General features: G+C 36.4%; 3 protein-coding genes across 9 annotated transcripts; all 3 read right to left on the minus strand.

Annotated features, from left to right (window-relative positions):
- Nucleotides 1–1,706: 1,706 nt before the first annotated feature.
- LOC133875096 (uncharacterized) lies at nt 1,707–9,845 on the minus strand. Of its 5 annotated transcripts, XM_062313097.1 has the most exons (9): nt 9,692–9,845; nt 9,088–9,553; nt 7,300–7,681; nt 5,337–6,781; nt 4,985–5,098; nt 4,524–4,678; nt 3,393–3,531; nt 3,175–3,305; nt 1,707–1,915 (listed from the first exon to the last, which is right to left on the minus strand). In XM_062313097.1, the coding sequence occupies exons 2-8, from the start codon at nt 9,487–9,489 to the stop codon at nt 3,282–3,284; spliced, it is 2,661 nt and encodes an 886-aa protein (XP_062169081.1). In that variant the 5' UTR covers nt 9,490–9,553; nt 9,692–9,845; the 3' UTR covers nt 1,707–1,915; nt 3,175–3,281. The 5 variants fall into 5 exon arrangements, with proteins under 5 accessions (XP_062169081.1, XP_062169080.1, XP_062169082.1 ...); XM_062313096.1 differs by having other exon boundaries at nt 9,088–9,804; XM_062313098.1 differs by lacking the exon at nt 3,393–3,531 and having other exon boundaries at nt 9,088–9,802.
- Nucleotides 9,846–12,049: 2,204 nt separating this feature from the next.
- Nucleotides 12,050–16,676, minus strand: LOC133874672 (putative BPI/LBP family protein At1g04970). 3 transcript variants are annotated; one of them, XM_062312546.1, is made up of 6 exons: nt 15,941–16,672; nt 15,385–15,524; nt 14,241–14,592; nt 13,660–13,908; nt 13,224–13,349; nt 12,050–12,397 (listed from the first exon to the last, which is right to left on the minus strand). In XM_062312546.1, exons 1-6 carry the CDS (start codon nt 16,346–16,348, stop codon nt 12,194–12,196), a joined length of 1,479 nt encoding a protein of 492 aa, XP_062168530.1. In that variant the 5' UTR covers nt 16,349–16,672; the 3' UTR covers nt 12,050–12,193. The 3 variants fall into 3 exon arrangements, with proteins under 3 accessions (XP_062168530.1, XP_062168531.1, XP_062168532.1); XM_062312547.1 differs by having other exon boundaries at nt 12,206–12,393; nt 15,941–16,674; XM_062312548.1 differs by lacking the exon at nt 12,050–12,397 and having other exon boundaries at nt 13,626–13,908; nt 15,941–16,676.
- Nucleotides 16,677–17,593: 917 nt separating this feature from the next.
- Nucleotides 17,594–25,594, minus strand: LOC133875271 (serine/threonine-protein phosphatase PP-X isozyme 2). The gene is made up of 8 exons (XM_062313344.1): nt 25,324–25,594; nt 21,933–22,085; nt 20,728–20,790; nt 20,536–20,621; nt 19,225–19,300; nt 18,885–19,153; nt 18,727–18,805; nt 17,594–18,147 (listed from the first exon to the last, which is right to left on the minus strand). The coding sequence occupies exons 1-8, from the start codon at nt 25,462–25,464 to the stop codon at nt 18,097–18,099; spliced, it is 918 nt and encodes a 305-aa protein (XP_062169328.1). The 5' UTR covers nt 25,465–25,594; the 3' UTR covers nt 17,594–18,096.

Below are 25,594 nucleotides of genomic sequence, written 5' to 3' on the forward strand. Positions count from 1 at the left end.
CTAGGTTATAGCCTCTCTCTCTCTCTCTCTATATATATATATAAGCAGTTTAACCCCTAGGCTAGAAATGGGTCTTTGTCACGTTGATTGGTTAAGGGGTACTGGAGATTTTCGTATCCCTCCCTGTACCTGGTTTTTCCTACAAATGAGTGTCAAAACAGCATGCATGGATGAAAATGAGGCAATTTTCCATGTTCCACATGCCATCTAATTTATCATGTCAACACGGTGGCAACCCAATAAAAATGTTGTTGGTGTAATACGAGATTCCAATGATTTTACTGTACGTTTGGATTAATTGTTAGCAATTAAAGACAGCAAATATGAGAGAATTTTTATAGGGCTCACCTGCTCAAGCAGGCCTCAGATTGCCCGCCCACATGTTGAGACAAGTGACCCTTACAGGCTGATAATCTGGCCAACAAATTACTTAGAATCCGGATCTAGAGAGAGAGAAAGAGAGTGGGGGGGACAAATAATAATAAGACCAAAGGAATTAATGGGAATGGACCCTTCTTAAGCAACCATAAAACTTGGAAGAGTTGTAAGCCTATACCCATAAATAGGTACTTTATTCAACGGTTTTGGGAATCGTAGGGCTGCATGAAATTTAGGATTTCGAACTATTAATGAATCACGGGCAGGCAATGGATCATCAAGCAATTTCATTTTTTCTCCTCTTGTGCCTAAAGCAAAGATCTAAACAATATTAATAATTAATATCCTCACTGTAGAAATTTATGTAAAATATCAAAGAATGGAATATTAGCAGAAGCAAAGATAATAAAAGAGACGTGAAGATTTGGAGTGGTTTAGTCTTAAAAGGCCTACGTTTACTATTAGGAAAGAGCTCCTTAAAAATTACATTGTACTCTTATTTACTTGATTAATTTACAATAAAAATATCCCTTATTTATGGGAAAAATATGGTAGGTGGAGATGATACAAATAAGATAAGAGAATAAAGTCTTAGATATTTGTTTACAGTTAAATCTAAATGATAAATTCTAATATGGAAGATTCTATCAATCCAATATGAAAAACATATATTTTAACATTCTAGCAAATTGGAATATGATCCTCTCCATTTCAAGTAAAATGAAGAATGCTAATTTCATAGTCAAGATTTGTTTCGTTTTCGTTGCATCCAAAAGAATATATGATGCCACATCATTTTAAAAGTTTTAAACGATGGCAAAATATAAATTATTAGATTTATAAAATCTAATCTAGACAATAAAATAAATCATTTCTATTTCACTTAAGGAATGAAGATCTTATTCCACCAATTACTCTCTTCTTTTCTTTTCTTTTTCTTTTTTTTGTGGGTAATACTTCAATTGTTCATTCATGTTCTTTTCTTTCGGCTCAATATTTAGCCATTGTATACGTAGTTCAAAGACTTGAGAGAGAGAGACTGTACAACCCCAATTGTGCCTTAAAATTTGATTTGATTTTTTTTTTAAAAAAAAAAAAAGAAAAAGAAAAAAAAGAAAAAGAAAAGAAAAGTGGATACAATGAATTCACCAGGAATTCAATCGAGATGAGTAGACTCATCCGTGACGCAACAGATTAGAATAAAAGGGCAAAAGAACATATACAGTACTCCTTTTTGTCAACACCATAGAATTTTCTTACGCCAAGAAAATGGGTTCTTTTGAAAAATGGAATCAATGATTCAATAATTCAAAAAGTCAAAAGAGATATTGCAGAAATTCATTCTATAATTGATGGGGGTGTGATAATGTAATAGTGGGGCATGAAGCACCAAAGAGGGCAACAAAAATTACAATTTGAATTGCTATTGGAAGATAACTAATACAAACTAAGATTACAGCTAAATATTGTACAAGAAATGAATATTGGAACTTCCTCAACCGTCAATTCTCTGAATTCCACATCTGCTATAAACTACCTGTACTGACACAAATAATTCATCAGAGATCCCCCTCCACCCATATACATACTTGCTAAGGGAAGAGCAATATGAACTATAAAATATTTAAATATGAGGTTCACACCTAAGATTTCTACAATGACAACTAACTGAAAAATATGAAACATCTCATATATATATTGCAATATTAGATGTAAACTTCAACATTTATTATTGAACAAACATTCATTATCGAATTATTCTCCTCTTCTGTGAGAAAGATAAGAAGGGGGTAGTACAGTTTTCCATTTGAAAACTATGCTTCATGCCTCTCCAGGATGAATAAAACCAAGACACTGTGTGTGTGTGTGTGATGGCCATTGATCTCAATCTTGATTCTTTTTTTCTAGCCGAAACAGTCTTCTACAACATCTATAGAGAAGCCAGAATATGCGATAGCATACGTATGTAACCAAATTACAATTTTTATTTGTTGCCTTTATTTGTTTGAACTTTATCAGATTCATCATCTCCTAGAGAGAGAGACTGAAAAGGTTCCTCATCTTATTACCCAACAAAAAGAGGTCCCAACCACGCCCTCTTGATTCTTAATAAACACAAAAGAGGAAAGTGTCAAATGCAAGGGGACAATAATCTAATGAAATGAGTACTCAATTAGGTGGGAACGTTGATTGGTCATTATTTCTATAGATAACAAAATCATAAGTCCAGCAAACAATATCAACTAATTTCACAGTAGCCAGCATATCCAAAAAATGCATACTAACCTAGTAAATTACTAAAACATGTTATGTGCAGCATAGTTTTAGGTTCAGCCTATAAAGTTTGAAAAATTATTGGGAAAACTTCAGCCCATAAAAGATTACTAAAACAATTATTTAACCTACTCTGTTTGCAGGTCCTCCCCCCACCCGAGACGGAACTCTCCCTCTCACTTTCTGTACTCAAGGTCAAATGAATCAGAATAAATTATCTCCATGTTCTCATGTAAAAGTGAAAAGAGTATTCTTTGTTGACAATTCTCTGTTGACTCAATCATTCACATCATGCACCGATTCAATCAATCAAAAAGCCACATCCGTAATTATCATTTTCTGAAAATTTTCCCACAAAACATTATATACTTATATATACAGAAGAATATTATTGTGCCAAAAAACAAGCAGTTTATACAGCTAATGTTTACACGTCCGATGCTCTCAATGACAAGATATTCAACACAAGTAACAGGGTCAGAAATAAATAAAGCAACAGTTAGACGAACACATATCAAATACCTGATAAAAGAGAGCACCAAAAAGGTGCAATGAAAATGAAATCAATCACCAATGTATGTGCATGACCAGATTAACTGGAAACAGGTTGAAAAAGTCCTTTAAATTCATCATAGAACCATCTGCAAAAAAAACTATTCTCCCATTAAAGAAGATCCAATATCAACCAAGTCATTCTCTGCTTTGACAAATAACAATACATATTGGTTAATATTTATTACCATAACACTAATAAACAAGCACTGGATTGTCTTCATGCAGCACTGTAGGATTTGCACACAAGGCACATCCAGAGCGGCACCCACTGTGTCATAGTATTGCAATGGAGCAGATTCAATTGGGCCCTTCCCTGCCCCGCCCCTAATGGAACTTGATTATAAACTTATTCAGGATAGAGTTTATTTGGAATTAAACACCTGCCCCAATGTGGGTTTAGGTCGGGATAGGTACCACCTACTCTGGCCCATCTCACCCTGTTCAGATTCAATTATGCAAGAGAGGTGTTGGTTTGTAAAATTATTACAACCTAGCCTTTGGAAGAAAAAATAAAATCCTCTTTAGAAATATGTAACAAGAAAACCATCTGAGTAAGATGTTATCTCATTCTTCCAAGTTTTTAATTATTTCAGCAAAACTTTCGAATGCCACAAGCTATGGTATGGTGGCACTCCATCTAGTTTGATGGAGTATCATCCATTTTCACACTTGATAGTGAGATAATTTATTGATCCAAATTGTTCAAATAAATCTACAGACTAAAAAGTGGACAGCATCCAACTTTTTCTTAAAGTAATGAGTAAAATGATTTATATCTTTATTTATAATTGAAAGGTGATTAGCATAGCATGTATAAACCAAAAAATAAGGTTCATGTTTTTTTTATAAAAAGAGCCATTTACTTTATAATTTGAGTTTTGTTCCCTCTTAATCTATTAAATAGCCAAAACTGTTACAAAACCCACAAATATATAAAAAAGTGGGTGAGGACCCATCAAAATTGATGGGGTGTCATCCTACTATTATTTATCCTTATTCTACTAAACTTACATAGGTAGTTATTTATACTATTTCCTCTCATTCTCTTCCCTTTCCATAAGACAATAAGCATGAAACAGTGAGCACAAAACAAAATCATTAAAATCTAAAGTCTTAGAAGTATCCATAGCATATATCAAGATTACTGATACATGTCAAATAACACATTTTCACCAACTATGGTTAGTCAGATTTCCATGCATGTACGCACACCTAGAACCATGTAAAAAGAAATATTCTCTATACTTTTCCTTTAAAACACAACTGCAAGAAGTAATGAAGCAATTGATTGGAAAGTATGAAATGATGAGACATACTTGCAAAGGAAAACTGGCTGTAAACCAATACTTTCACTGGGTCCTGCCTGACTCCGTCTTTCACTTTCTTCACTAAACTTGCCAGGAGGCAAAACTTCGCATGGGCCTTGGATCAAACCAGCCATTATTGTGCTTTCATGATTTGATTCATAGACCTACAACAGAGCAACTAGTTCATATGGACTTGATATGATTTTTTGCATATACCATCCATTCATATGTCAATTCAAGAAGGGGGAAGGGCAGAATCTCAATTAACTAACATAACACACTACACTGAATGCAATCACAGTGGTGCATGCTACTTTTAATCAAGTTCTACGTGGCTGTGATCATGAATGAATCCGCACGACCAAAATGTCAAGAGGTCAATCAACTAGTCAGCTATATAACCAACCACAGATTTTTCATGTTGATATTAAGAAAGAAAAAAAAAATCTTGTATACAGAAAACTGTTCACCTCATTGCTCTCAGGGGTACATGGGCGCCCAACATTCTCAGGCAAGTCGCCAGGAAAATAGCACCTTGTGACAATAACCCACTTTGACCCAGTTTTGCTGTCCTCCCACATGGACTGCAATCAAAAACAAAATTCATGACTTCATATTATAACCCCTGGTAAATAAATGTTTTTAAAAGATGAAACAAATGATTAGCAATTGCCGAAGAGGAAAGATCTACAATTCAAAAACGAGTTGTGACCAAGAGAAAGAGCTCATAGAATATACAAAACCAAATCTAGTGATCTCACGGGTGTAGGTGCACAAGCATTAAAGCTACAACTATCATAGAGTGCCTGATTATTTGCTTGCCTGAAGCTTCGAGGGTAACAATTCGCCATGGTTGGAAGGAAAAAGAGCGTGATCCTGCAGTTTATACATTACTCCATTAACTCTACAAGACTGGTAGAACGATTTCCCATCTAAAACTTGGATAACGTTGCCAATCCATTCAACACCACGCAAGCCATGCGAAGAAAACCCAGACCGTTCACTTCCTGTACAAGTTTGAAAGCCCCCAGAAGGATTTTCCTGAGCAACAAGTTGGTCATCTTGCTTAGTATCAGATCCTGAAGTACAGTCAAGATTTTCTCTTATCTGAGATTTTTCAGGATCTTTCACACCAAGGTCATTGTCATCACAATTCTTTGCTGGAACCTCAGCACATTTAGGCAGGTCTCTCCAGTCAACAACTTGCAAGTTGTGCGAGGGTTGGCAATGATTAGACTTACTACTTACTGTTTCAGATACTTTAGCAGGAGACTGTGTCTTTTGTTCAAAAGATCTCTCTTCACGCGTTGATAACTCACAATCTTTAAGGTTTTGAGCAGACTTTACACTTGATGAGCCAACAGGAGGAGAATAACCAGCTTCCCCCAAGGGTTTTGATGGGATATTAGGGGAAGGTCCAAAAAACGTTTTGTCATCCATAATTTTACTGCTTGATATGCTGCTATTCCCTTGAGTTTCTCTTGTATATGGAATCTTTACATCCGATGCTGACTCAACATGATTGGTGCCTGCACTACTAGCATGTGTGGAACTTTGTAGAGCAGAGCTTCCATTTGCTGTCATCTTCGACTGATTGACCATTGGATCTAAAGTTACCACTTTCTTCTCTGAAGATGACACCTTCATAGCCATCTCGGGAGACAAACTTGGTTGATTTGTACTACTTCTCATGACACGACCATATTTAGGGGGCAAAGGTTTCCCTTGGGTCAAAGTCAAGCACCTCATGCAGTGCCACTCACCTCGAGGAATTCCCTTTTGATTAGGCTGCAGACACTTTAAGTGATATCCTTTCTCGCAAGCATCACAAAGAAGAACATTATCCACCTCACTGATGGTAAGCTGGCACAATTGGCAAGTTAAAGCCTTATTCATGTAATCCCTTGACGGAGGATTCCACTTAGGATGATCAGGACGCTGTGGTTGTAATAACTTCTGAACAAGTTTAGCAATTTCATTGTGATTATTACCAAGTGAAGGGGCTTGGACAAAGCCCACACCCTGCAGCGGCTGCTGTATATTTGGCAAATTTCCAGATGCTGTTTGAGTCACAAATGGCCTAAAGCTCTGATCTCTCGCTCCTTGAGTAGCAACTCGTGACATACTTATATCAACAGCTCCCTCAGCCTTGGCAGAACTATGATTTGGCACCTTATTTTCTTGCCCACTTTTAGCTGTTGAGGCAGATTGGGTTTGTACAGACCATGTAGGAGCATTCACCAGTGGGTGGTTTGCAGAAGAATTTGCTGCAAACAGAAATATATGAAGAATAAATTCTAATAACATTCATAGCTTAAGCAACTGGAAAGAGCCATCAGGTTAGTTGCAGCAAACTGTAAGCTAAGAAGAGAAAATGGCCACAATATAAATTAAAAGTTACCACGGTGACTTCACCTCCCCCAACCACCCTACCCCCAGCGCAAAATAAAAAGAGGTTGATAGTAATGGAGCAAGCGCAATTGCCCAACTAACTATACCAACAAAGGTCAAAACATTATTCTCCGAAGTAGCAAAAAATAGCTTTCAAGTGAATATAATTTATATAAACACAATTCCAGTCAAGCATTAGGTTATAGCAAGGAGAATGCCCTTGGTCAGTCTATTATGTGTGCTAGAATTCTCCAGGCAGGCCATCTAAGCTTTTTCTGGTTGATACTTTTTTCAGTTTTGTATAAAACAACAAACATAAAAGATTCAAAAATCTTAAGATTATTTTGAAAACAGAATATCTCTCTCATCAATTATCATAAGAGGGGAACATTACCTTGTAATTGTGATGCATAAGAAGACCCATTTGATCCTCCATCCAATTTGAACTGTGCTCTTTCAACTTTAGGCAATGATAAGGAAGAAGAATCTCTTCCTAAATGACCGCTAGGCAATCCTCTAGAAACCATACCTGGTCTAACTTCGTTGTTCGGCAATTGATATTGTAGGGATGTAGAAGTTGCTGCAGAAGCATGACCTAAAGGTGAAGAAGCTGGGACGCCACCAGAAGAAATTGGCAGATTACTTGGTTTATCTGATGGAAAAGTACGCACAGTGTGCAATGCCCCACTGATTTCAGCTGACGTACTAGAGCTTGGTTGCACAGGGTGAGAAGTATATGCAGCAGTATGTGCAGCAAAATTCTTCGACTCATCCATCTAGGAGAATAAAGAAGCATTACATCAATCCATCATTTTCTGCTGTATATTAACTCATATATGAGAGAATAAATTAATCATTTGGCACATTAAACACTAAATCCTAGAAAAAAGTTTGATAATTTAGAGCATCTAACTTGGTGTTTGCAATTCAATATCAAAGACAGAGAATAAACATAGACTAGAAGACTAATAGACGGAGTGTGGGTTCTTTTGATAAACCTTTTTAGATGGTGTTTTTTGCTTTTTTTGTTGAAAAAGTGTTCTGATGTGACATAAATGTGAAAGTTGTTTTGAGTGTTTTGTGTTTGGATTTTTTGTTAATGCTTTTGCACAAAAAAGCAAAAAGCTTCCCCAACAAGCATTGTCAAACGAGGCCAGTATACTCTTAGGACACTGTGGTTGCATGACATAATTCCATAGAAAATCACAACCCATCTGAATGACGGTAACTCTCTTCAACATAAGTCAGGCTCAAACTACCACTTTCACCAACTTTCTCTATATACTCATTCTTGGGTTTATCACCAAGTCCAAGATCCTCTAACCAAGCAAGCCAAGTTTTAAGAATTTTTCACATTTTCTAAGGTTACTAATTGATGAAACTAACACGAAGATTCAAAATTCTAAAAATCTAACATAGAAACCTAAGATTCAAAACCTCAATACCATATCCTCCAACACATTCTCTAATGATGGGAACGAAATTACTCTACCGCACTGAACACAGTAGACAATGGATAAAAAGGCTCTACTTCGGGTGGGAGTCAAACATCAGTACAAATACATAAACTTTCTTCACACCTTGCTCGATGAGCATGAAACTGGTTATACAACACATAGAACAACAGTTACTAGAGACTTGTACCACTACCACTAACAGCCCACTAACAGTTACAAAACAAAGAACAACCCAAAATCCATCATGCTCTCAATTTCCCTTGCCACATCCTCTGCTTCAACTCTCACGAACGGGGCGTAACAGAACCCACATTCTGGTCGGTTTCTATCAGCTAACCACCAAAAAATATAACCCAATTGCATAATCAACATTACTGACACCAATTCCAACAAAAATCAAACCAAACATCGTGATAAATATTCACTTAAACTCAGAAGCTTGAACTGATAGTAAATAATGAATTTACTCAATTTAGAATATTCTAACACTCCCATTTACATGTGGGTCCAGACTCTCCCTCAGTATGTAAACCACAACTATTACCATATCATAATAAATTAGACTTATCTCAAACGCTCAAGTTTAGTGAATTTAATTCCAACACATATCATATAACACCAATTCAAATCTAACTTAGTGAATTTATTTATAACACATACTTGTCAAAAATTTAATTCTAACACATGGCATATTACACAATTCAAATCTAAATCAGAACCCTAACCTTCCTCTTTGCATTATCGAACTTCTCCTTGATCGTCAACTTGGGAGTCCGAAACCCTAGCCGCTGATCCTTGAGCTTGCCATTGAGGCCCAAATCCTCGATCACCGCCCCAATGGCCTCCCGGCCCACCACGTCCTTGGGCGCCAGGGCCGCGCAGGCCTCTGCCAGCTTGGCCCTGGCCTCCGCCATCAGCTCCACCTCCGCATCCGTCGGGCTCTTCCCCCCGCCTCGCATCCTCGCCATCGCCGACAGCACCAGCACGATTTCCGCCACTCTCTTCAGGTCCCGCCCCGGCCCAGGCCCAATCTTGGCCCTCTTGCTCGTCCGGGCCCCCAAGTCCTCGTCCCCTCCGTTCGACGGTTCGGTCAGCTCCATTGGCTCGACCCCAGCCGTCGGATCCATTCGTTCACAAGAGAAAACCCCTAGAGGCCAACGACGCCGCTCCGGTGAATTGCTTGTATAGGACCTGCACCGAGATAGAGCCTTGGTTAGACATCCGAGAGCCGAGAGAGAAGGGAGAGAGAGAGGAGTGAGAGGGAAATAGGGGTTTAGGGGGGATTTTGAATTTGTGGTTTAAATTAGGGTGAGTTAATTAGAGACGCACCTTTTTGGCGGGTAATTTAGGGAGAGAGAAAGAGAGATTTGTGTGTTGGGTTAGTGATAATAGTGTGTGTGTGTGGGGGGGGGGTGAGTTTTGTGAGAGAGAAAGGGCAGGGGTTTGGGTGGCGGAGCAGAGCGATTTTGAGAGAGAGAGAGAGAGAGAGAGAGAAAGCGAGAGCGTTATTTGTATATAAAACGGGTTCGGGTTTCAAAACCGGGTTCTAACGTGCGAGGGCCTGGCTGGGAGCCAATTGTTTTCAACTTTCTATCTTTTGACATTGGCACCCTAATTTTTATTTTTATAAATTTAAATTAGGGCAAAAATTTTCCTTTAATCATTTCTCCTTCTTAGCATATGAGAAATTTGTGTTTTTTAAAAAATTTGGCTTAGGTCCGGTACAGATTTAATTTCAAATTTTTTATCAGAAAGAGAGTAAAATTAAATCTGAACTATTGTGTTGTAGTTTTTTTTTTTTTTTTTTACAATATCTAAACTAAATGTTTTTTTAATATTTACTTTTCATATGCTTTTTTAGATATTAAGTTTAAGGAAATTTCTCGAATCTAGTTTGGAGAAAATTTATATTATTTAAATAGACATAAATTTCTTCCAACGAAATCAATAAAACTTGCATGCGTTCCTTAATATATGAGAAGTACATTATTTTTTAATTAATTTATTAAAAAATCGTGTGCTTCTCGCTTGACAATATTATAAACTGAATTAAAGAAAATTTATGTCCTTTGTAAATCGAGATCTTTATTCATTGTTTCACTTTCATCTCATATATAATTGAAAGGACTAGAAAATTATAATTATATTTTTTTATTAAAAAAAATTAAAAAATGAATACGGCCGCAAATTTTGTTTTTTGATATTTTGCTTCTTTTAAAATTAACGTTTTTTAAGTTGATTATATAAAATAAGTTTTATAAGACAAAACATTATTATTATTATTATTATTATGAAAAATGTTAAAAACTATACTTCTATTCAATATTCATTCAACAAAACTGAATTGGTACTCTCATCTAACTCTTAAATTAATTACTGTCAAATAAAAAAATAATTATAATTAATTTAGAGTGTCATATCAATATTATTTGACAATTATAAAATAAAAAATATAATATATAGTATTTTTATTATTTTATTGAAAAGAAGAAACAACGTGGGTCGGAGCTCTCCCATCGAACACGTAAATTGCTTGGACACTTCAAGACTTGTTCTAATACTATAATTACTAAAATGTCATCAATTTTCGCTTGCTATAGAAAAAAACAATATAACGTATAGTTTTCAGTACAACCAACCCTTATTGTTTGGAGTATAATTCCTCAAATGTCTATAATTTTGTTTTGTTGGCTTCAACGGTACGGTGCATATAGTGTCACGTCTTTCCTATGTGACAACATATGCACTATTAAATATGAAAAATCTAATATAAATTTTATAAAATAGTTATTTTTTATTTCAAATGAAATGAAGATGATTAAGCCACAAGCGGTCAAAATGGCTTGGGGATTGGGATTTCGAGCACTTTATTGCCCAAATTGTGTTAGCTAAAATGTTTAAATTTTTGTTTTTAATAGTATATATGGTGTCACGTAGAGTGGCTAGTTATTGATTTCCTTGCATTTTGGGGATTATGATCTATAGCAATTGGGGCAGTAACCCACGTGCCTGGATAGATGACCGAACAATCCAAAATTTATTTAAACAAGTGAATTTTATATGGATTGTCTTGACAATTGCTGACCAACACAAATTGTTAGAAATCACAATTCGAAATTTACACCAACTAGGATGGAAATGGATCAGAGGCCCATTCTTGGACTTGAGCTAGAAGCTTAATTGGAAGCCTATAGTTGATTTAGGAAAACATTTAGAGATAGAGATGGCGCATGGCCCTAACACAAACCCTGGCCTAGTAGGCTTGTAGCTAGCAATATTATGCTATGTTTCTAAATATTTTTACAATGCACATTTTTCTTTTCTTTTTTTTAACTATTCTCATGTGATATAATTTTGAGTTTTGGGTTGGTTGTTAACAAGGGTGCAGCTAGCTTATAGCTTTGGGGGGCTGCAACCCTCCAAAAATTTATATATGTATTGGAGATATATATTTTTTATGAGGTAGACCCTCAAAAATTAATTCCCCCTCCAAATATTTTTTTTTTAGTTCCCCTCCCCCAACACTAAAATTCTTGCTTCCACCTGGTTTATAATATTTTTTTTTTTTTTTAAAAAAAAAAAAAAAAAAAGGGAGAAGAAAAAAATGTTATCAAACAAAGAAAACTTTTACCTCCTTCGGTTGCACTTTTGTGGAAGCTGTCATTCAAGCAATATGGATCACAAAACTAACCACCCAACAGAAATCTTATTTAGTTTTTGAGCAAACATTACATGTACACTTCTAAATTTATATTCATTTAAAAAAAAAAAATTCTAAATTTATATGCACAGCATAGAAGTGTATACTTTGTTTACATGATATTCAAGTACTTAGTTGCAGTGAAGTTGGTGCTGGGTAAGATGGTATTGTTCTGTGAAGGCCAGATCGCTGAAAACTATAACCCTTGAATCTGTGCAGACAATTTCAGCTTTCTGAAGTGTAAAACCATGAGGGAGAGGCAGAGGAAATCCTTTCATCAGGTGTAAGTTCACGTATGGCAAGAATACGGTTTTGAGGACAGTTGACAGTACTGGCTGCAGAGATCAACACTTCATGAGATTCATAGTCACTCCAGAAAGTAATGTTTCTTTATTCTATCAAGAGAATGCAATAAACAAGAGAAACAAGAGTGATTGTTGCCTAGAATACAGTTTTTTATATCACACTTCGTTTGACAAATGATATCATTTACAATATAATTTCTAAGAAAGCCAAAGTTTCACAAAACGTAATCCAGAAAATAGGCGATAGGCGCAGATATGCACGCAATTGATTATTATTGACCGAGCAACTAAGACTAGAGGAGATTCAGAACTACGCAGCCATCTTTTAGCTTGTTGGGTTAGAACACCATGTCCATCACCCCTGGACATGTACATTGTTTGATATAATTTGTTTAAACACTACTTATCCTAAAAGCTTAAATTGATAGGAAATTATTGATTTAATCATTTAATTAATATTCTAACACTTACTCTCACGTGTAGGCTCAAATTTTCCCTTAATAAGTGAGATTCAATACGTGAAATATTTAATTGAAATGAGGGATAAATAACGGAGACAAAGTTTAAATTCTGGACCTTTGCTCTAATACTATGATAAATCATCACTCCTCCCAAAAACTTATGCTCATAAGAAATGATTGATTTAATCATTTAATTAATATTCTAACATAGTTAGTCAAAGTTTCGAGGCCACCATGAGGAAGTATAGCTCAATGAAATGATAAAACAAAATCTATAAGAGAACCCTTAGAAGTATTTCAGAATATTGTTAAGAAAAACTTTGGTCGTTTTTCAGTTCCATTCAATTTCCAGACATCAATGAGTAGCTCCAAACTGACACAGAAATGACACTAACCTGAAGAAGATGTATGTGCAGGTCACCAATCTCACTCCATTTCAAATATGCAGTGAAGTCCTTCAATCTCACTCTACCAGCTAGATTATTCCTCAAGATTACTGCAGAACCTGAAGTACTTATATCCTGCACCAACAAATAGCACCTACTGATCCTCATGAAGAACAAACTGATACTTCCAACTGTAAACTTTCATACAATATGTGAAATTTTGTTCCTGTATGAACTTGATGTGGAAAAAATACTGGCGGCCATATCAAGATTCATTCATTAGATTTCGCAACAGTTCACACAAATATTATAACATGATTACTTCAACTTGTCATATAGTTAAAAACTTAGAAAATGAGTGAAGAAATAATTTAGTAAAGAGTAAGGAAAACGTAGTGCATAAAAATTTACAGCTTCTACAGACAGATGTTTCAATCAAGTGTACCAAAGAGATGCAAGCAACAGGTATAACTTCACCAGCGTCCACAACATCAATTGTCACATCTAAGTTAATAATGGCGCCAATGACATCCTTTGCAACTTTAATGATTGGTGGAGAAGATACAGATATATTAAGATTCATGTCATCATCTGGGTACTGCTTGTACAGTTGAGGAACAATGTATCTCCATCCAGCTGTGTTCAAAAGGGACTGATCTGGTATTTTGTCAACAATCCAGTGCATATAATCTGCCTGACAAAAAAAAAGCATTAGTTCAGTGTCCAACTTCAATTGCATTACAGAAAATACAAGTGTGCAACTCAGGCATGTCCAAGGTGAGTTAGTGCTCAGAAAACAGTTCCATTCCTGAGTCCTCACTCCGTTTCAATTCAGCATACTAAGACAAAGCCAGAGCCAGCCAGTTAGTAGGTCCCATCTTGACAATGTCAAAAATGCACCACCTAGCGTAAAGCTTGATAATTTTAAAACACCATACTGAAACTAATTACACAAGAAAAAGGATCCTTTTAAATGCACTTGAATAATAATGTGGAAAACAAAGAGTTGACATTGAAAGAACTTACATCAAAGTAAACTAATGATACAGAATTAAAAACATCTTGTTGTAATGAGATCTGGATCATCTTAGCTGGACCACTGCAGAAAAAAGTATCCTCCCATCCTTTATGGTTATAGTTTGAAACTAGAACAGCATCCTTTGCTGTGACTAGGCCATTAATGTCAAATTCAATGGAAGAATTACTCAACACAGGATTGTCCACAAAAGTAACATTTAAAACAGCAGTGCCATATACTGGGAATTCTTTTGGAAGAGATTGCAATAAGGAGTCGAGCTTTATTATCCCTTCTCTGATTTTCTTGGAAATGGCATCTTCAACTGCAGATGATATTTTTCCTTCAAAAGCATTAACTACCCTGGAATAAAAGTAAAGGAATTAAGTGCATAAGTAGTTCATTCTTCAATTAGTAAGATTCATTAAGACCATGGAATGCAGAGTCAGAGAGAATAATAGAGAATTAGAGATGAATACATCATCAACAAATAAAAAGTTAAGTGTATTATCAATCAACTGATGTCTTTTAAAGTTAGTATGATTGAAGTGGGAAGGGATCTCTACTTATATGAGATGTTGACCTTGAGCTTCCTTAAGACCTAAAAGTGAGCTCTTTACTTATTGTAAAGGCCTATAATATATGGTGGAGATTTCTTGATGTAGAGAGTTTGCTAATTTGGCAATTTTACTACAGATGGAACAGGCTAGGGAATCGCATGAATGCTGATAAGTTGCTAAAATGTAAACGAAATCTTGTCTGCTGGGATAGAATCATGGGTAATGGTAGGTTAAAACTGAATAAGAGGAGGGAAAGAGGAAGCTTCTAACACTATTCCTACAATCTACAATCAAACTCCCCACGCAATCAAAAATAATCTGATGGGGATCATAACAAATAATTGAAAAGGAAAAATAATGTTGACCAAAGAAGAGAAGCAAATCTGAATTCCAAGACTGGTGAATTGAATCACTAGAATATGGCAATGGGGCACTTCACCATACTGGGAATGTAGCACCATATACAGTCATAAGAGATTTCAAGGAAAGTGGCAATCTCACGCCACAGATAAAAATGATACCTTCTCGACTAGAACATATAGAGGGTACAAACCGTTTATCAAGAGGACTTGAATTATTTAGGAGGATTGCTTACACTTGATAAAGCCAAGATGCTCCACCATCCAACTTTATTGAGATATCTTTCACATGGCATCCACATTCCAGCACCGAGAGCTTAAGATTTCCATCTTGGTTCTTGAGAGCTGCAGTTAGCCCCACTTCCATACCTTCAACCTTGATAGAAACAGAAGTACTTAATGAGAAAGTAAAGTTCAAGAGAGAAAATCTCTGAACACTTTTGCTAGGAACAGAGTATTCTGACAATTGTCACCCTATATCAGCCACTAAACAGAAAATTTTCAATATATTTGGCCTATCCACCTAAGTCTTGATTGTCAAATGTGCTTGTTTGAGATTTCTGTTATATGACACAACAATGGTATCTTTTGAACCAAGATATTTACTTCGTAACAATATGCCCTCACCTTTTGAGGTCAATGGCTCTTATGTCAAGTATAGCTAAAATAGACTGCAAACAATATGACAAAGGCAGACCAAAAGAAAATGGCTATATTTCCACAATTCAGCAATATATTTATCATTTACCAGTAAACAGAGCCGTAGCAAAATAAAAGGGCTTGGCTTTATACCTGAACAGATGCGCCCCCGTCATCCGTAATTGCAATTGGAACCAACCAAGTGCGGTAAGAATACTGCCAAGCCATGCTCAAATTTGCAGTGGCACCTGAAGCAACTAAGACAATACCTGTCTCTCCGGTATGAATATACGAGGAAGCAACATCAACATGGTAAATTGTAATATTTGAAAGAAGAATATGAACTTTGCCAACAACTGGTATTTTCACAGATTTTTCAATGTCAGGCAGTTGAAGTGGAACAATAGAGGAAACGGCCTTGTCTATCAGCACATCCTTGGCAAAATCAAGACCCTTGTTGGATATTTGCACAGAAATGAAGCCTTCCTCATTGGATTGAATATGGGTGCTTGTAAGAGTGAACAGAAGTGATAAAACAATGAACAAAATAGTGGGTGCCATTAATTTTGAGGAGGTATAGCACAAACCATCTGAACTCAGAAGGTGTTCAAAGTAGTACAAACAACATCTTGATTCTGAGTTTTTGAATGAAAAAACGTGAGCTTTAAGAAGAAGCTTACGGCATAGTGCTTAAAAGAAGAGCTAAAAACACCATGTTTTCCAGATCTTCTTGAGATGAAACTCCGAAAGCAACAGAATGAAGAGTTTATGTAAAAGAAGTTAGTTGGTTGAGGCTTTGGAATTTTCTTCATTAATTTGAGTAAACAATGGACACGGGACTCTGTAAAAGATATCTTGGCGACTAAGAACAAGGCCCACGCGTATCCACCTCAGGTTCTTAAGGGGCGCGTGGTCTCTCCTAGTTGCCAAAGACAAGCATCCATGCCTACGATTCGCATAAAAAGGAGAATTTTCAATAGTAGATACATATATTTGAAAATATTCTCGGATTGTTTTAACTTGTACCTCTTACATTTTATTATTATGTTTTGATGGGAATTATTGGAAATTTTACGATTCAAGGCTAGGATGATAAATTTCTAATTATTTTTATTGGATGGTGGGCTTTTAAATTATTTTTTCATAGTTTTCTTTCGCGACGAAAGACCATCTTGGACGTTTACTTGGTTTAACGGTTTGAAAAAATAACGTAATTTTTAAAAATGTAGTTACACGTTTAATAAAATTACAATTCGACATTTAAAATTGTGTTTATTTTTTATTTTTTTAAACACGCCCCATTGTCTGCAGTGCAAAAGTAAATTTTTTTTTTTTTTTTTACATTTTTAAATTACTACTTTTTTGAACGTACTCCCAAACAAGGCCTACAAAATCACGAAGCCAAACATAATCTAAAACAACGAACTCTAGGAGTCTATATATGCATGATAGCTCCAAGGAAATTGTCAATGTAGAAGGTGCCATGGCCAATCAGGTCTATAACATCAAAGACTATATTTATAAACATTTCACATAACCCTCCTTTCTTTCTATTTTCTTTTTCCTTTGTTATTTTCATTACTGGAGTAAATGATGTGCTACTTGCAAAAGACAACCCGACCTGATTTTCTTCGCTGATTAAAAAAATATATATATATTATAGAGAGGATATGGACCATGGTGAAGACAATCATTCAGATACACTGTCACCTTCACCTGATGATCCTTCGGTTATGGTTTGAGATCCTGATTACCAGTATATATAATACAACATGAGAGAAAGCACAGGGTTCTACAAGTGGATCATATGAGAGAAGATAATAGTAAAGAATGTTTATTGTCAAGAGGACAAACAAAACCCAACATGAATGTCTTTTTCCATGATGTTGTTCTGAACAGTTACCTACCCATTGTTCCTAATCCACTACTTTTCATACTCCTGTAGATGGAACCAAAGCTTCATCCCTTTTCAAGACCCCCTGCCCCTCTGCTACCAAATGAACAAGGTGGATAGGGCTTCTATATTTGATGATTCGCATAGACTATGTAATGGACACTACAGTTACAAGCAAACATCGAAGATGAAAGAAAAGCAGGCTAACAAGAAATGGAAACCCAATAATCCAAACCAATCACGAACAGAAAAGTAGACCGCTCGCTCGTCATTTGGGGAAACCGATCATTAAGCAGCCAATGTGCAGTTTCCTTTGGTATTACATAAGATCATCTCCTCCATTCGACTGTATATCTTCTTGTTTATCAATGCAAGCATATTGGATGATAAATAGTATAACTTTACCAAATTGGTCTCATAAAAAGTAATCTGGTGCAGGTTTCTTGGCCGGCGCCGCTCTTGATTCCTGCGTATCATTTTAATCTTTCAGTGTAGCACAGAATACAAGAGTGAATTCAATCAAGAAGTATTTTATAATGTTGAAGTACAGCATGAAACATCTCTTCCCGTGGGCCATACACAGAGATCATGCCTTTCAGTCATCTGTTTGTATAAAACTGAAAACAGTTCACATGGAGTACGCACTGATGGCAGGTCATATAACCTATAGTCTGAATCACAGGATTGCAGAAACCAGATCAACTAGAAGTGCATCCCCATCCTTGGGGAGACTAGAACCATTCTAGTCATATATTGGTACTATGCCTCTTGTTCATTGCTCATGGCTCAGATGGTAAGGGATTACATATATCAGGTACAAACCTTACCAAACAAAGTAATAAATTAAAACTAAAAGATCAAATAAGTTCTTTTAGTAAATAAAGCCATATATTTACACTGGCTCAATGTCCATCATCAAGAGGGTATAACTCAGACTAGCAATGTGATAAACTTAAATAAAAGTGTACGCAGCCATTTGTACTAGACAAGAAAAAACACCTATTTTTATCTGGTAATGAATTGCAAGTGTATTATATGTACAAACCTGTGGAGCAGCATCAAACACACGAAACTGCTTATTCAGATTCTCATCTAGCTCAAGGATTGCAGCTACATTACCGCATCTGCAAACACATCCAAGAATGAAACCAACCATAAATACAAGAACTAAGCAAAGGAGACAAACCTAAATTTCTAATTTACCTGTAACAGTAATTTGGTGCTGACCACACCGTAACTATCTGGTGATTGAACATCCATTTATATCCTTCCATTACCAACTGATGGGCACGACATATGTAGTCAATGTTGTTTGTATGGTTAAAAGTAGTAACAACACTGCCACCAAATAGAAAGCCAGCACCACGGGGACTCAAACCCCAACCATCAACAATATCTTCAGGATCAGACCACAGGAGGTCACACATAGCACCATCATGAGGTACTTCTTGCTTCCGATCGATTGTTCGTATCTGGCAAATAGAACATTATTAGTATATAAATCTTCAAAGAATATATACATATTCAGGATGGGTTCTCTGACCTGATCCAATGTTGATATGGCAGGAGAGAGGCCTCCATGGACACTGAAAATTCTGTTCTCAATGAGAGCTGATAGACTGTAACAAACACAGTCAAAATTTAGAAGCAGCAATGGAAAGACATAACAAAAGTACCTAAATCTAGGCTGTGTTGGAAGCAACTGAATTGGAGAAAGACTTTATTTGGCCCCTAGGGTAATATTTGATGGTCAATTCAACTTTAAAAAATAAATTAAGGCACAAGTATAATACTGTTACTGCATGTCACCTAAAAGGCTCTGCTTACTTTCACACAGTAAAGTGGGTCATATCTGCTTATCTTAAGAATTGCGTCAACTATACAGTATCTTGAACTTGTGAAAGTGGAAAATGGCAATCAAAAGGAAACAATGAAACTTTGGTACTTGCTTCCAAATGCACCCTAATATAGCAAAATTAAAATCCAGGGCACCTGCAAGTTGGGTAATAAGGGCTAGTTTGGCAGCGTGTTTGAAAAGTCTTTTTCTTTTCAAACATAAAAATACACTTTTTGTAAACAAGTTACCAAATGAAACACTTTTCAAACAACAAAACACAAAACAATGTTTAATCAACAAAACACTTTTTTTTTTTGATAAAGTAAGAAGATTTTATTAAAAAAAGCGTAAAACGCCCTAAGTACACATGAAGTATACCGAGGAACAACCCAGCTAGCCCACAAAAACAAAAAACACTTTTCAAAAAATAAAACACAAAACATTTTTTTAGAAAATTTAACAGAAATATTTTGAGGAAGTACATACTTATTTTTTCAAGTATGAAGGCTAAATTGTTATTTATTAAAATATAAAAATAATAATAATAATAGTAATAATAATAATAATAATAATAATAATAATAATAATAGAGAGATGGCCGCACAGCTATATGAACTTTATACATAATTGATCTGATGATCCCAACCATCAAACTATATGAAATTTATACATAATTTCTGACCATCCAAAAAAGGGAAGGATGATTAGGGCAACTACCACAAGAATCTTAACTTTGCACCTTGTCCTAAGGATAGGGACCCCACTACACTTGCGCTGCCTGAATTTTACAGAAGGTTGTGGAGCCCATCTGCTCTGGGCAGCCTAGGGTGCAGAACCCACCTGTCCGACGCAAATGAGCCCCACAATCTCCACTTGAGTGGCCCAAATTTCATTAAAATTCAGGCAGCCTAATTGTAGTAAATCCCAATCTCTATCCTAACATCCCCTGCCTATCACTACATCATTCTTACATTCCAAGAGACAAGTGTATTGTGGTTTTAAAGGATATGGCCAAACCTTAAGTAATCAAATATATCAGTGCAATATCTCCAAACATTCACAGAGCCATATTTACGTAGACACTCGTCGTAGAATCCATATACCTGAATAGAACAGATAAATGGTAAATGCTCTGATCACATAAACAGAAAAGAAATATTCTAAGAGCATAGAAAGTTGAAACAGATATACCACTTAAAGAGACTTAACCTGTGTGATCTGACGGCTCTCATGGTTCCCTCTAATGAGAGTTATCCGATCTGGATACCTCACCTGATTGAATTTATTAGATGAAAAACTTAATAATTAGAAATGACAAAATATATATATATATATCAACAATACATCAAAAGACTAGGTGAAAAGATTATAATTGTGTAGTCTATTGATATTTGCAATCTGACGTTGGCAATTTGCAAATCAAGATGCACATTCCACACTCAACGAATTCAAGAAAAAGTTTGATGACAGACGGTCACTTTGACTGCACAACCAGTTCAACAGGTCCCACAAAGAAAATGCAATTGTGAACATTTACTTGATGTGAGAATATTCAAATGATGATATAAATCTTTGATATTTCACAAAGAGCCTCTATTGGTTAGTTTTGGTACCCTGCTGTATTGCTATATCTGGGACCTACTAGGAACAGTAGATAGGAATTTCATATGGGGAGGGTTCTCTTTGAGCAGTTAATATTATTTTTAAGGTCAACTTTGAGTCAACAAAGTGCCTTTAATTAGAAATGACTCTGAAGTTAATTTGTGACACAACAGTGAGTTTATTCTTATATAGGATTTTGTTTGAAAACTTCTGTACCCAAAGCTTTATGACTGCTGGTTTAGCAAGCATTCCAGTATTTTAGAACATCTGTTTGACCCTTCCAAGTTCACGAGGAGTGTTTCTTCACCTGCTGCTGCTCCTCTTCCTCCGTTTTATGTCATACATTTTCTCAAGAGTCAGATTGTTTAAAATTCGGGGTAGTTTTCTTAAAACATCAAGCACATTTTCGGGAGTTAACACCAAGCCAACTTCCCATCAGTTAAACGCAAAGCCTTACAGTGGTAGCACATACCTGCGATCACAAAGGTCGACGGACAAAGATAGGCCTTAAAACACCTTATTGGTTCAATTATGCAATGTGGTGGTCCAAAGTAAATCTTGAGATGAATGACAATCTACTGAAAATAAACATTCCACTAAGGACTTTTCACAGAGAGGACTATGTTTTAGAAGCCACAGAAGTGTCATTTCTATGAGAACCTCCTAATGAAATGGATGGAAGACAAGGTCTAAGGAAAGGAAAAAGAAAATCTGAGGAATATAAATAGAAAATGCAACAACCTGCAAAGGCTGACTACGTTTGACACAAGCTCTCACTTAATTTCAAAAATAGGATATTGAAAAATTATTACCTTCAGGGCCAATAGGAGCAGAAATGTCTCCACAGAATAAAATCCTCTGTCAACAAAATCTCCAAGAAACAAGTAGTTGGTCTTTGGGCAATCACCTCCTACTTTGAAAAGCTCTTTCATGTCATAGAATTGCCCATGGATGTCGCCACATATCTATCAAAAAAGATATTCAACTGACATCAGTCAGCCTGAATCACAATCATGATTTTAACCAATGGAATATGTCTAAATGTATATTGACCAATGGAATATATTTAAACATATACGATAAATTCTGGATTCCCTACTTCCACTCCAGATTTGCTCATCCTCCCTACCCCTTCCTAGTACATCTAAATATAGAAGAAATAAGTAAAAGGGGGAATCAAATGATGGTTAAAGAAAAACAGCATTTGCAAGTGATACAGATTTGCATTACTAACAAACTACAAAAGCAACATCAACGAGGCTTAAATACTAGACACTTTGGCACTGTACTCTTTCCTTGCCTCCCATTTCAGATGAGCAAGATATAGCCGATAGTGCAGTAGTCTGCCAAATCAATGCGTCATGACAACAGAAACTTATCCTCATAGTGGAATCTGATTAGGGGGCTTAGCCACCAGACATTGCTTAATTTATAAAGAGCAAGAATGATGCAGGAGCACTAACATATAGATTCCCACCTTCTATGATATCATCTACTGTGCCTGTTTTGGTTCCATAAAAGAATAGGAACTTCCAGGTTCTCATCAGTGTCACAATCACCGCAGAAGAGCTGTCTCTTAATTTGCCACATCTAGGAGATCTACAAGATCTCATAAAGAGCAGCACCCAAATTATGCAATTCAAAATTTATTGCAAATAAATGGTTGGGCAAAGTTTTGAGGTAATAAAATTTTAATTAGGTTAGACCTGAATCCCAACCAGATAAATGGAAAGGCTAACCTGTATGGTCAGTTTCAGCACCTCACAACCAAAAGAGCCTTCTAACAGCCCCCAGCACCCCCCCCCCCCCCCCCCCCCACCACACACACAAAGGCCTTACAAATTTCTTACATTTTGTCATGTTATTATGACCCTGTAAAAGGAGCTTCATTCTTTGGTAAGTCAAAGACTAACACTTGATGCAGCAATGAATCCTGCAAAGCTCTCTTATGTTGATTAAACTGGAATCCATCACCGACCAGGAATCTAACAAAACAGACTGCCTAATTCACAAAGAAAAACTTAAAACTGGGTAGAGTAATTACCAAAGCAAGTTTAGACCTTCCATTCCTATAAAGCTCAGTTTAACCGAACATTAAAAACTTGAAAGACCACAAAAACAGAAACAAAATACTCTTGTCATTATGACATGAATTCAAAAAAAAAAAAAAATACCATTCATGCCCAAAATATTTTTTGATAAGTAATCGAAATATCATTAAAAAGCGAAAGGCGCAACTCGGGTACATGAGAAGTATACAATAGAAACGCTTAACTAGAAGAAGAAAAGAGAATTAAGGAAATAATGAAAGCTAAGCACAAAATGAGCTAAAAACGCATCAATCCAAGCATACAGAGTATTAAAAAATAAGGACAAGCTCCACCAATGTCCTCTCACAGTCCTCGAAACATCTAACATTGCGTTCGTCTAACACTCCGTTCCCTCCAGATACACCACAAAAGACAATAAGGCACCATTTTTCACACAACAACACTTTGAGAGCTACCACCCGTCCACCAACAAGCATACGAATCAGCTACTCTTCTAGGCATAACCCAAGAAAGCCCAAAACAACTAAAAAATGCACGCATAATGCACAAGCTACCTCACAATGAAGAGGAAGATGGTCCAGGGACTCCTCATCCCTCTTGCACACACAACACCAATCAACCACAATGATATGCCTCTTCCTAAAAGCATTCCCAGGAGCTACCCAACAATTTCCCTTAAATATATGGAACAAAACTACTTTTTGTTTCTTTGAACAAATACACTCCACAATAGCTACCCATTATCTTTTCCTATAACATTAAAATATTATTTTTAATTTTTTCTTTCAGAGAGAGCTCGGGAGAGTCTGAGGGGGAGGGAGAGAGAGAGAGAGAGAGAGAGATGCAGAGAACTGACAAAGAGGGGGAGAGGACGTCGGTGGGTTGACCGACACTGTGGGTGTTGGTGAAAGAGATCCTAGGCCAAAAGCCATTTCTCGATAGTTTAGTGAGCCCCTTAATCAAAGAGCTTTAACACATTTTTTGTGATCAAAGAGATTGCTCCGGGTCTAAGCCACCTCTGATGGCTTCTAAGCCCTGGGTCTCCTTCGATGAGGTAATCTCTAGATTTACTAGGTTGATTTATGGGTATTTGGCTGTTGTGGAAATTGGTTGGCTGGATGGCCAGAAATTGAAAGTTGAGGCTGGCAATGAAAGTTGAGAATTTGTTTGGTGATTTTGGATTGATGGCCAGCTGGTAGAAAGATATTGGAGGTGTTGTAGATGGGTTTGTGTTTCTTCGGTGGTTGCATTTGATGGAATGTTGCAGCCTTGCAGGAGGTGAGAATGGTGAAGGGAAGAGGGAGATGGGAGTTCTGAGGGAGGAAGAAGAAAGGGATTGGGATTTGGGAGACGTGAGAGGATAAAGGAGAGAGCGTGTGAGTGTTTTTTTAGGATTATAATAATCTATGGGAATATGTAGGGAAGCTGCTGTAGGTGAGTTTTTGTAATTTTTTTGAGATTTTCCCTAAATTTATAGTGTCAACTGTTAATGCTCTAAGGTTGTCCATAGTAAGAATCTTTCCTAGGGCCGCCAACTAAGCAAAAAAATTCGCTCTAAATGGAACCATGGTCTGTCAAAACTCTTCCAAGGAAAAGAAATGCCAACATTACAAACAAGAATCTTATAGAATAAGAGCAACCCTTTTTTAGAAGGAATTCACCAAAGCTTGTCTTCACCTTCCCGTCTTGCTCTAACTGAGTACAACAAATTAAAAAAAGAAAAAAAAGAGGCGGAGACATCTACCTCCCAATCATAAGCCTCTCTAACAAAGCTTACATGCACAAAATTATTGCCATATGTTCAAATTTTTGCTCAAAATCCTAAACCCTACAAGTATCTCCAACCAAGTTGATTTCTCCAATAAATAACAATTACATGGATTAAATCCAACTATTTTAGCAACTTTTCAAAATCTAACACTACAACAAGAATCTTCCTTCAATTTTAGGTCACATTTCAGCAACATGAAAAAAGTAGAGACAACCCACTTGCCAAAACCAAATCCAACATTGGAATCCACAGCCAAATCAAAACCACAACTCAAAAATCATACAAACCCAGAAATCCAACCCCATAATCCTTAGCATTCTCACTAAATCAAAACAACACAAGCTCTATCTATACATATATATGGAGAGAGAGAGGACTTACTGTGACGGGGGCGTCTACCCTTTGAACGTTACTCTCTTCGACGAGGATTTCCATGGCTTTGAGGCAGAGGGCCTTCACCTCCGACTCCTTGAGAGGCTCGCACTTCTTCAGCTGCTCTATTTGCCTGTCTAGGTCTGACATCTCTCTCTCACACACGCTGAACCCTCTTCTTCCTCAGACCTAGAGAGCACGCCGGTTTGGCCTTTGGCCCTCTCTCTCTCTCTCTCTCTCTCTCTCTCTCCCTGAATCTGCAACTTTTTTAGTAATATAC

This window comes from Alnus glutinosa, chromosome 8 (genome assembly GCF_958979055.1).
Source record: "Alnus glutinosa chromosome 8, dhAlnGlut1.1, whole genome shotgun sequence".
Classification (NCBI taxonomy): Eukaryota; Viridiplantae; Streptophyta; class Magnoliopsida; order Fagales; family Betulaceae; genus Alnus; species Alnus glutinosa.